At 39.9% G+C, this 12879-nt stretch overlaps 1 protein-coding gene across 1 annotated transcript; it reads left to right on the forward strand.

Moving 5' to 3' along the window:
- The first annotated feature begins 1331 nt into the window (after positions 1 to 1331).
- Positions 1332 to 10495, forward strand: GJA1 (gap junction protein alpha 1). Its single transcript, XM_009559348.2, has 2 exons — positions 1332 to 1572; positions 7423 to 10495. Exon 2 carries the CDS (start codon positions 7439 to 7441, stop codon positions 8582 to 8584), a length of 1146 nt encoding a protein of 381 aa, XP_009557643.1. The 5' UTR covers positions 1332 to 1572; positions 7423 to 7438; the 3' UTR covers positions 8585 to 10495.
- Positions 10496 to 12879: the final 2384 nt, after the last annotated feature.

The following is a 12879-nucleotide window of genomic DNA, read 5'->3' on the forward strand; positions in this document are numbered from 1 at the left end:
TTCTAATAAGACCTTGTCTTAGTTCTCCAGAGAGTTCTGGGTGAAAATCAGTAGGTAAGCCTGTGACAAATAATCACTAATATTTAGGTTGTGTTGTAGAGTGTAACATTCATTATTTCAAGAAGAAACTGTGAAGACAACCTTTTTGGGGGGAAACTCTTAATGGTCACTACTGGACTTCTCGCATTCTTTATAGCCTTTAAAGAGCAAACATGCTTATATATTCTTACGGAGCCCAGAAATAGTGCATGAGAATAAAATTAATCGAAACCCAAATACGCCTGTTACAAACCAAAATTAGAAACTTCTTTGCGAACTATGTAACTATGAACACTTCTTCAGAAGCTCTTTAGCAGTTCCATAGAGGAGCTAATACCCCATGACACAAACAAGTACAAGACCAGTTCTTAATGACGTTTGGACTCCATGGCTGAGGAGCTTAACACAGGCAGAGAAATAAATTAATCTGTGTTTTACAGAAGAAGCATTTTTCAAGGAAAGTTTAGCCAGGGACTGGTGAGGAGCAAAGCCAAACTAGTTTTGTTTTAGTTGAACAGATCAGTTTTGGAGGTTGTTGTGGTTTTTTTTTCCTGTAAAACACACTCAAAAATTATCAGGAGCATTTCTCTTCACTACTGAACACCGATTCTCTGCACTATCCTTTATTTTCTGAAGTTTCCTGGAAAGAGTTTCCTGGAATATGAGATCATTTCTTCATTTCTCCCATGGGACGGACACATGTGTGCGCGCACACACACACAGACAAATAATAAAAAAAATGCGTGATGGGTATCTCCTGTAGAAACACTTTGCTCCCACTGTGTACTTTCATGTGTGCACATAAAAGATATAGACCTAAGTAAAAAAAGCTGCATTCACAACCAGAAGTTGAGAGGTTGAAAGGGCTTCCTCTCCTACATGGTGGTGAGGAGGGAATAGAGACAGCAGCTAAGCAGTCGCGCCTTAGCATCGGGGAGATTCAGGCTGGTTACCCATTAATCCCTTTCAAGCGTTTTCCCCTTTTCCCATTGAGAAACCCCTGGGGCACCCCAGAGAGCTGAGTGGTTTCATCTGTCCCAGCAAGCCCAAATCTGGATGGAGTGCCACCCAGGTGCCCTCAGTGACCGCGGGGGTGCGGGGCTGCTGCTGACTGCCCTTGTATTTGTTTTGTTTCATCAGCAAGAGCGGCCTTTTCATGCCTCCGCTCTCTCCTTTTCCCCCAGGCTGGTTTTTGCTGTGCCTTCAGTTCTTTCTCTCCTCCCCCACCTTCCTCTTCTCCATTTGCAGAGCGCCCCTCCTCCTGGGCTGCCACCCCTCCTTTTCCCCTCCTCTTGCACAGTCAGAGGCTTGAAAACTTGTTAAAAGCTCTCCCAGTGTTCCAAGTTAGAAAAAACTTTTACGAGGTATCAGCAGTTTTCTTTCATTAGTGGGGAAGGAAGAATGAAAAATACAGAACAGGAGTAGACTTTTAAAGTTTAAATAGACAGGTCTGAGTGCCTGAACGTGCTCTTCCATTTTACTTTAACCCTCCAAAGAAGTATACTGATCCAGTTTCACTGCTGATCAGCAAGGGTAAGTTGAAAGCTTTCCTTTTTCATCCTCTTCAGTATCACTTTTTCTGAAAAGATATTTTTTTTTTCACCCTGAGAATTTTGTGTCACTGCGCTGATGGTTGAACTTGTTTAAAAATACACATCTCTATAATAGTGAGTTCTCTTAAAGCGCTAGGTTCAAACTTGTAGGAATTCTTCGCTTGCTTTGGTCGTATCTCTACACATTTCTTTAAATGTGAGCCTTTGACAACTTCTAACCTCGCTCCACTGGGAGAGAAGCTGCGGCGAAGTTGTAACTGCGGGGCTGAGTTGCAGACTTGTTGCTTGTGCCTGGCTGAAATCGCGCCTCTTCGTCCTCGCCTAAGACTTAAATGAGCTCCTTTAAAGAAAAAAAAACACCAACGAGGTGTGCTTCGGTCTTCTCTGTTGTATCGAAATTGCATCAAAAGTCAGTAAAAGGGAGACCTTGTACTGAGTGCGTCCCGTTTCTGCCCCACACACGTTTTGCTTTCCTGGGGAAATCCTGATTGATGCCCAATGGTTTTTGCAGAGCGAGGTTCTTATTTAGGTGCTTTGTTAAATGCTGCAGCTACTGGAGTGGTGACTTCCACGTGATCTTCCTGATAAGTTTTCCCTTTTCTTTTGAAATAGACGTGATAAAATCCAGACGTGGGTTACGGATTTTTAACCTGGTTTGTATATAGTTACTCTGTTTTAGCAACCTCGGTGAAGGGATTTTAGGGAAGGAATGTGAGATATCATGATATGCTTTACCACGTTGGCAATGTCTGTGAAAGTCTTGAGTGGATATAAATGAAAGTTGTCTAGGAAGAACTGTGCAAGAATTATCCACGGTATGTGTCATAATCCCAATATGACACATTCCCTTTATATTACCTTGAAGGCTTAAATACCAAAATGCAGAGGAAAAAGAAATTCTTGAGCAGCATCTCATAGAGAACTAAAAAGCTTTTTGCATTGCAAGGCTTGGAGTGATCCCTTAGAGCAGTTGTTGCCTGCTGCTTGCCAGTAGTTAGGGAGTAACACGAGGAGGCAGGAAAAAGCTTTCAACTCAAAGACGAAACACAGAATCTATCTTATCAGGTAACACGTTCTCCTCTTAAACAAGAATATCGTGTGCTTATATGTGTCCTCACATTTTACCTTGAGATAACCAGCAAGCCTCGTGAAGTGGCATATTTCATCTGAGAAATCTCTTGATTTTGTCTGTGAGATTTGTGATGAAAACCCCTGGTAACAGGGACAAAAAAATGGGCTACAAAACACCTTGTGCCTGACTTATGTGCGTGTGCGTGTGTGTGAGGAGTTGCGTGGAGCTTTCATCCTGCCATTTTTAACATCTGGACAGCACACCACAGTGCAGAATTTAAGCCTCTAGTCTTTGGGATGTTTACTGAAGTGTTTCCTTCAGAAACTTCAAAGCCAAACACTGGCAGTGACCCATGATACCTAACAAGCATACAAATGGGAGAAGGGTGAGCAGTAGGCTGAGTTCGGAAGAGGGAAGAGAAAAACGCAAGGGATTTGATTTGCAACATAAATCCGAAGGCGTATACACTCAGCAGCGCAACAGATTCAAGATTGTAAAGTCATCTCAGCTTTCATATTATGCAAGCCCAAAAGATTAATTTTATTTGTCTGTGAAATGGACATCAGTTTAGGCCAAGGATTCCTGTGGGCATGAGGAAGGTTAGATGGTGTTGAGCAATGTGTCTGTTTCATCAGATATGTTGCTTCTCTTTCGCCTGGCCTCTGGTATCTTGTCCCCATGTTACCCACTACATTTATCTCACATGGAGGTACCTAGTCTGTCGTTTGTGCCACACATGTGTTTTAGAAATCCAGATTTCAAAATCTGCAAGCAGAAGCAACAGAGAGACTGAGGCGCTGTCAGGGAATTAGACATTTCTTCTCTTAATCCCAAAGTGAGTCAGGAGGAGATGAATCTGGGCAGTAACACAAGGGGCAGACCTGACTTGTACACCTAGAAAATGTCTAAAGTGCTCACAGTTGCTTTGGGTCTTTCTGCAACTATGCTTTAGAATTAAATTATGTGGAGAGGGTACAACATGGGAGAGGCAAAGGCCATGGGGGAGGTGTGCTAGTGGCTGGCCACCAGCAATACTAGCATGCAACAAAAAAAACCCAAAACAGTTGTGATACTTCTAGTTAATGCAACGATTTAGTGCGTAATCTTTATCCAGTGGTAAAATGAACTGAAGCTCATCTACTGAGCTACAAATGAACTACACCTTCCCAGAGGAGTGTCTGGAAGACATTTGATGAGTCTTGTAAGATTTTGGAAAACTGGCCTTCCTAGCAACCCATCCGAACCCCTTCAGTTTCTTTCTCTGCAGTGCTGTTTGATTTTGGGAAATACTTGAGTTGATTACTGTTCAAGCTTCAGAATCTTCTCTTTTGTTGGCTGTTTATGTGTGCGTGAGGATATAGAAGGTAGAAGAGGTAGGAAACGCCAAACTTTGGCCTGCTTCCCAGCTGCTCCAGCAGCAAAATCCCATTTTAGATCTCACCCTTAACTGCTCTTCCATCCGCTAGCATGTGACCTTCTAACACTGTAGTCAGACCTGGACATTCTGTCACAGCACTGAGTTTGTGTTATTCTCCCTGGAAAATATGAACTAGATGACATGATGAATGCCATCCATAAGGAGTAGTTCTAGAATTTCTTAATTGTGGCTTACAAATCAAATGTCTTACATATGTGGTCATCCAAAACTCATGCAGATGAATGCTGTCATATCTCCTGCTGCACTATGGCTTTTTTTCCTGTCTTTACCCACACACAGTAGGACCTGGAAGAAATCCATCTTTTAAAGAGTTTATAGGCTGGCATTATTCCATCTCAGAAAAAAGTTATAATCCTTTAAAGTAATAATCAGTAAGAACTTACGAAACACACATACTCATCATCAGCCATATCCTTGGATTCCTGAAGTACTGGAATTGTACGAATCGATCAGGTCAGCGTGTGTCATTCAGTGGAGTCATTTAAGGTGTCTAGAATGCTGAAGAACTGCTGAAGGTTATCTTCTGTCTATTTCAAACTATGTACAAAGCTAAACTACTTAAATAACTACTTGATACAAAACTTCTTTTTATACCCAATAAACAGATAACGTAATCAGTTAATAAAAATTATTTTAAGTGTCCTGAAAGTAAGCAAGTTAGATCTGATGAATGAGTTTTTCTCTACAACAAAACACGGTACTATGTTTCATAAAGCAGTAGAATCTACTCAAGCAATGGAAAAATATATTTGTGCCACCACGAAGTTATCTGATTAACAGTACTGTGTTTTGAATTGATGTAGGATTTTTTTAATCACTGGCAAAGGCTAGTGTGTAACTGATCTCTTTAAAAAAAAGTTGCTTTTGAAAACTATGTATGAGTAATTCAAGCATGGAATGTTTCCTCCTGGAGCTTATATTGCCAGAGGACATAAATGAAACTTACCAATTGTGCATGCTGAAGCAAATTAAAAAATAGGTAGTAAATTCTTAAAATATTGCAGGTGTGGGATTAAGTAGGTCAAAACTGAAGTTAATCACATTGCATTAATGGACCAGAGTGGAGTGTAATTAAAAAACAAACAACACATAACTGCCCAGAAATAACATGTCCTCTGTTTTCTTAATCAAAATTTCAATCTGAAATAACATTTAGACAGTGAAAAAATACACTGAGTCTGAGCAAAGTCTGTTAGTGCGGTAGTTTTGAATCATCAGAAAGCTGACTAATTAAATCAAGGAGTTGTTACTTGAAAAAGGCTCCTTCTGTCCACTTCCACTTCTAGGACATGCAGCAAATAGCTTGCTTTTAAAACAAACTTCACGTGTTGTATAGTTACAGGCTGTTCTGTGTTTTAACAATCCCAGCCTCAGGAGGAACGTGGTCACATTTCATTCCAGCCTTTCCAGAGACCTCTGCGCTTGTGTGCCCAGCTCCTTCTCTGCCACCTCGAGCCCATAAAGACAAACTAACCTTTCCTGGGAAGGACTAAAGCTGGCAATGACTGAGGGGATGTGTCAGAGATAAACACGCTGTGTACTCCTCCCAGCAGAGACTTCCAGATTTAAAAGTCTGAAACAGGCCTGATCCTTTGATGGGGCTTCATTCATGTGAACAACTAATTATATGAGGAAGGGTCTGCACGCTGCAGTAGGTAAACTTCAGAGCAAGCTGATGAAATGGACTGAGGAAATAACCCTGGGATATTTTTCGAGAGTTCAAAGATAATTGGCATCTCTGAGCTATCGGAGCGAGCAGTTTAAACACTTGTCTCCCATTACGCTGTCAGACTCCTTCCGACGGCAGGAACGGTGTGTTTTTATTTGGCATCTATTGTTATGAGTGAGTTTGCCAGACTTATAATCTTGTGTTTGCAGTGACTCACTGCTTCTTGAAAGAAAATCTCCTTGGTGCTAAAATTTCCCGTTTTATGAATTATCCGAAAAGGGCTTTTTCTATAAATGACCTTCACTAGGGAATATATCCATGATGCGATGGGGAGGAAATAATTTGGACGTTATCAAAACTACTCATACCAGGAAGGGATTACTCAGCATGCATGGAACAAATATCTATACCCAGCAGCATCTACTTTAAAAGGGAAACTTTTTGATTGTTTTTCCTTTTAAGTGCCCAATTTCACATGCTTGTTCTTGTGGGGCATGTTTTTATGCAGTTAAAATTACCATTCTCCAGTTGATAAAAATTCTATACTGAAGTTATTTTGCTTAGGAATCTAGAATATCAAGTAAACCATTTATTTTACGTCATCTTGTATATTTCCAGATGTCCCCAAGAAGCCGTTTGTGTCCCAGAAATGCTCACTTTAAAACTCAAGTAGGGAGAGACAATTTAAACTCGCAGTGTTCAACACTTGGAATGCGAACTGCATGCCAGGAATCGTCTTAAAAACAGAAAGAGCTCACTTACCTTTTTTCTTGCTAAATCCTTTTTCCTTTCAAAACAAAGTAAAGGAATTTAAATAAAAAAAGATGCGAATTCAGAGCTGAAACTACAATAAATTAAACAAACAACAGATAAACAGAAAACCAGTTCATATCTTTACTGGTTTTGGTTGCATCATAAAACTATAGGTAAATAATACTAACTTCAATTTTTGTGATGCAAATACTAACACATGAACGTTATTTAGATAGCAAATTTTTTCTGAAGTTGAGCATATTATAAACTTGGCATCTTTAGGAACTATACTCTTAAATTTACTACACACAATGTAGTGATATGCAAGAGCTCAGTTTAATCTTGCTGTAGGAAATATAGCACACATTTTGCAATGATAAAATTTTAGGTATCTGACCCTAACAATAACTTAGTATAAACTTTTGTATTTAAGTTACACTATGGTTTGCGTTCTTATTCTCTTAAATAAGAGTAAGCATTGAAATTACTGTGAACAATCCACCCCGAAAGAGATCTTTCATGTATTCCTACCATATTCAGGCACTGCCACTATGTACTTCTGCACCTTGCTTCAGCAGTCTGTCACAGCTGTTCTCTACTTGAGGCAGGTGTAGATCATTGCACTGAGGGTTGTCACGGACTCCTTGAAAACCAGAGTGAAATTAGAAACCTCTTTTTTTATTGTGCTCTGGTCTTTGGTATTTTCTCTTTTGAGTTTCTCTGACTTCTCACTCCACCTGCTAAAATTCTGGTTTCTCTTCAGATCACGTAAAACACATGAATTAAAACAAAACTGCCATCTGTACTCTATTAGCATTGGTCTGTAAGTCAGTGTACCAAAGCTACTAAAGCTCTGTCTTAACCATCACTATTTTTTTTTCTTTGTGTCCTTTTTTAGCCAGCATCCTTTGAAGATGGGTGATTGGAGTGCCTTGGGAAAACTTCTTGACAAGGTCCAAGCCTATTCTACTGCAGGAGGGAAAGTGTGGCTGTCTGTCCTCTTTATTTTCCGAATCTTGCTATTGGGGACAGCAGTTGAATCTGCTTGGGGTGATGAACAGTCTGCTTTCCGGTGCAACACTCAACAGCCTGGTTGTGAGAATGTCTGCTATGACAAGTCCTTCCCCATCTCCCATGTACGGTTTTGGGTTCTGCAGATCATATTTGTGTCAGTACCTACGCTTTTGTACCTGGCACATGTATTCTATGTAATGAGGAAAGAAGAGAAGCTGAACAAAAGAGAAGAAGAACTCAAGGTGGTCCAAAATGATGGTGTGAATGTGGATATGCACCTCAAGCAAATAGAAATTAAGAAATTCAAGTATGGGATCGAAGAGCATGGCAAAGTGAAGATGCGTGGGGGACTGCTCCGTACTTATATCATCAGCATCCTGTTTAAATCTGTCTTTGAGGTGGCTTTCTTGCTAATACAGTGGTACATTTATGGGTTTAGCCTGAATGCCATCTACACCTGCGAGAGAGATCCATGCCCGCACAGAGTGGACTGTTTCCTCTCCCGTCCCACTGAGAAAACCATCTTTATCCTCTTCATGCTGGTCGTGTCCTTGGTGTCTCTTGCCTTGAACATCATCGAGCTATTCTACGTGTTCTTCAAGGGTGTCAAGGATCGTGTGAAAGGGAAAAACGACCCCTACTCCCACAGCGGTACCATGAGCCCTTCCAAGGACTGTGCCTCTCCCAAATATGCTTATTACAATGGCTGCTCCTCACCAACTGCTCCCTTGTCTCCCATGTCTCCTCCAGGGTACAAGCTCGTTACTGGAGACAGGAACAATTCTTCTTGTCGTAACTACAATAAACAAGCCAGCGAGCAAAACTGGGCCAACTACAGCGCGGAGCAGAACAGGATGGGGCAAGCTGGCAGCACCATCTCCAACTCACATGCCCAGCCCTTCGACTTCTCTGATGAGCACCAGAACACTAAAAAACTGGCGTCGGGACACGAGCTGCAACCCCTCACCATTGTGGACCAGAGGCCTCCCAGCAGAGCCAGCAGCCGAGCCAGCAGCAGGCCTCGACCTGACGACCTGGAGATCTAAGCTTCTAGCTGCAGTACTTACTCTGCTATGAAACAACATGCATTGGAATATGCAGTCAGTGCTGATCTTGATCCAGTGGAGGTGGTACTTACTAGTCTCAAGCAGGAGATTTTAACAATCATAAAAACAAACAAAAAAGTAAACAAACTTTTAAAATACTTGCTGTTTTTGTGGGGGGATGAGGGGTTGGTATGGGGTGGTACAGTACACATTGGTATTTAATGTAGCTGGTTTAAAGAATTTAAATACTAAAAAAAAAAAAAAAGGTAGTCAGTACTAAGGTAGAGGGTTGTTTTTCTAGAAAGGCTGTAAATATCTTGAGTGTATGTCTGTACTATCATGTTTGTTTCTAAAGAATCTTCTGTAATACTAAAACCCAATAATAACTGAACTCACATTTGTCAGGGTGAAGTGCTGCCTGAAGATGAAAAGATTTTTCCTATTCAACAAACAAAAAAGTCCAGGATTGCCTCCAATCATTTCCCTGTCAAGAACATTCCATTCTTAGAAAGTGCACTTTGAAGGTAAACTTTCCTACTTGGTCCTCCAGGTTGTCAAGAGGCTCTTCTGAGGACAATCTATAGCCTTTGAATCATTCAACTCAAATTTCAGACATGGCCCACCAGGAAATACTTTGATCACTTGGTTTTCCAGCCCTTCACGCAGGTAGATTTGGTGATGTGCATAAGTGGGATGGCTCCACACTTGTAGAACCAGAAACCGCACTCTGTTGCCCACAGTGGTATTCATGTCCTGCTGCTCACGTGTAGTCTAATGAGCATTATATAAAGCCCAGTTTGCTGCCACTTGCAGATTTAAGCATTAAGACAGGCAAGCAACTGCCTTTAGTGAATTTTATCACACCTTTAAGTATATTAAGGGTGTACATATGTGGGTGGATGTGGATGTAAAGGTATACACAAAACACCCTCGGAAGCAGACGCTGAGAAATAAACTCACACAGATTACTTGCAGTTGGCATTTTCTCATCGATATTGTGAAGATGTGGGCCACTATGGTGTTTACATTCTCTGATTCCTTCAATGCAAGTGAAGCACATGTTGTTATATTTTTTTTTAATTCTGCAGAATATTTTCCATGTGTCCTATGTGGATGCTTTTATAAAAACTAAAACAAAAAAAAAAAAAGGGCCTAATCCTGGATGTCTTGCTCTGGAAAATGTCTCTTTTAAGTCAGCAGGAGTTTTGCTTGAATGAAGGCTACAGGATCAAGCCCAAGATGTAGCGCACCGTGTTCTTGCTGGCATGATTGATTTTCTTTATAGAAATTAGGGGTGGAACAGACCCATTAGGTCACCTAGCCAATCTCCCTGATAGGTAATAATGATGCTTGAATGATAGAAAATGTAGTACTGTAAGCAAGCTTTAGTCTTTTATGTGAGAAAGTTAGAAGAAATGCTTTGTGCTGGATTAATAATAAGATATGTCTATATGACTTTTGCAGTAACTGGTATTTTTCTTGTTCTAAATAATCACATTTACTGGACTATAATGTCCACTCCGAGTTTGACAGTTAGGTCTTTCTAGATGGCTCTAGCAACTTTAGTGTTTACACTTAGATTTTGTTTGAAATGCAAGTGAAGTTGAAAGGATTTTTAAAGAGTACAGTTCTAGCTAATTTATTTGAAATATATGCTAAAGAAATCTACCAGTTTCTTCAAATGCATTGCCTCTTATCTGAACACAGATTGGCCAAGGAAATACATAGCTTTGTTTCATTTTGCAGCAACACAGATAAATTGTTTCATTTAAAACATTATATTAATTCGTTTGACATTCCATGTTAAACTACTGTTGTGTTCAACTTCATTGCATGTAGGCAACCATAGTCCATCGGATCATATTGTCTGGAGAACATTAGTCAATAAAGTTTTAATTTAGTATAAATACATTTTCCAATTGTCTTTTATTGTTTTATGTATCCATATATTTTTTGTTGCAGTCTTATAATCCAAACTCATTCCTTCCCTCTTCATTTTCTCCCAGTCACTCTGTGTTTCAGCAGTATTCTTGATTTAATCCATCTGGATTTACTTTGAATTGAAATTTCACAGCACCAGATTCAGATACCCTCACTACAGTGGAAAAACAAGCATAATTTGTGCCATTCTTGGAGTAAACTCTACTCAGCATGAACTACTGTAATGTGTATCTTTGCATGATCCTCATAAGATATATATTTATTCGCAAAATAACATTAACAAGATAATAGTAAGATACTACTGCATAGTTTTTCAAGGAATTTTTATGTATGGCCTAGATTCTGCATTATGAAATCATTGCCTCTAGTTTATGTTTCCCCATGCAATCAGATTGCTTGACTGGCAATCAGTTTCAATTTCTAGAATGAAATCCTCATTCCTTCAGAGTCAATGGGAGAAAGGTACTGATTTTGATAAGGCTGGAATTCAACATACTGTCTACTACTTCACCGTTTAGGTGCCTGTCACAATTGGAGACACACAATGCTTAGCTTTCCAGTACTGGACTCTGAAAGAAAGAAGGTTCAATGCCTTTTTATTTGAAAAATCAAGGTACAATGGCCATGCAGTTATCATACATCTTTCTACTTCCAAATTTGCTTCTGATTTTAAGTCCAAATTTATTCCCCCTCCCATTAGTAAAGAAGAGGAATATTAAGCAGGACAGTGGTAGTGAATTTACAATTCTGAGAGAACTATTCCACAAGCACCAGCACAAGAAGTGACTCCTTGAACTATTACTTAAATAAGGATTTATATTTTAAGATGTCTTGTCCTAGTTCATCTGTACAATGGGAATGGCATTCCAAGCATTTTGTGAGGATCATGCCCTTGGAAAGATGGATACAAAAGCTTCTGGAGAAGGGCTTACCATGAGACAAAATCTAGTATCTCCTAGACGGGCTGGTTATCAGGTGTGCCTCAAGTGATGGACAAGTTCTTTGGGGTCGTGTACAGTGGATATAAATAAGTGCTTCAGTGCCAAGGCTCTCTGAGGGATTTTTTGATAGTAATGCATGTGCGTGCGTGTGTAGGGTAAAAAAGTTCTGTGGGCCACTTCTCCCACCTAGATTTATTTCTATGGACCGTACTTCTTACACACTTCAAAGCCATCGCAGTGGTATAATTTATGTGCCATTCATACAATTCTTTATACACTTTCTTTCAGTGCATCTTTGCAGCAGCAGTTGCATTGTCTATAGCTGACAAAAAATAACTTGTGACGCACCACTACTGCATACTTCTCAGCCTCTGTAGAAGTAGTTGTTAAATAGTGAATTCACACTGAAGAAGGTAGTGTAAATATAGACATCTCTGAAGCTAATTAAAGCAAAAGCAGGGTTACAAACAAAACAGCAAAAAAACACCAAACCAAAAGCTGTTGAGTATTTTAAATTTTGTGTAGATATTTTGTGTCGAAGTATTTCAGAAAAAGGTATTCATCGCAAGAGCCACACCCTATCCAAATAGTTTGAAATGCTTGTAAAGAGTAAAGTTAGAAGGACATGTTACAGACAGCCTAAGATCTATATGCAGATCATGTAATTTCAAGATGTTTTAAATACAGGGAGCACACACTGAAGGTTATTTCCTCATTTAGAAGTGAAATTTCCATATTTAAAGTGGAAAATACAGTAACAGTTTGAGAACTGGAACCTGTCACACTCCCTGAAATTGGTCATTTTTAAATAACGTACTTGTCTCTCTGTTCCAGAACCACGGCTGTCTGTGGTGCTGCTGTTCTACACAGCATTGCTTGCTCGACTCCATATTACACTGTGCTGGTGTTTCCTTCAGAACTTCTCTGCAGCTTGGTAGCAATTCAAGAAAAAAAAAAAAAAAAAGTAGGGATGAAAGGGGTAGAGTTTTGCAACTCAGATCTGGGAGTTGATCCAGATCTGAAATTACTTTGACTGATCAGTGTGGAGCTGTGAGTATATCAGATCCAAACCTCCTCCAGCTTTGGTGGCTGCTTTTTCTACCCCAGTGGATCAGGACTACTTTTTAATTCTTGTAATTTCTCCATGATTACCACTGCTCCCTTTTCCAGAATTTGAACAAAATAGGACAGGAAATAAGATTTGCCTTCCTCCTGTAGAACTTTTTAATCTATTTATTGCTAATCCAAACCTGGCAGGACTGAGCCTTCTACTGAGCTGATGAAATACCCTTAATATACGAATTTTTTTTTAATGCAGTGCATTATAAAAAGTCAGATTGACCCTCTTGAAGATGTCTTCCTTTCTTTCTCATGCTAGTCACTCCAGCCATTTCCAATTAGATCTGCCAGAGG

Source organism: Cuculus canorus, chromosome 3, assembly GCF_017976375.1.
Source record: "Cuculus canorus isolate bCucCan1 chromosome 3, bCucCan1.pri, whole genome shotgun sequence".
Taxonomy (NCBI): domain Eukaryota; kingdom Metazoa; phylum Chordata; class Aves; order Cuculiformes; family Cuculidae; genus Cuculus; species Cuculus canorus.

Bases quoted from the DNA above. Each gene is read 5' to 3' on its own strand.
- GJA1 (XM_009559348.2), top strand. From the start codon at position 7,439: ATGGGTGATTGGAGTGCCTTGGGAAAACTTCTTGACAAGGTCCAAGCC.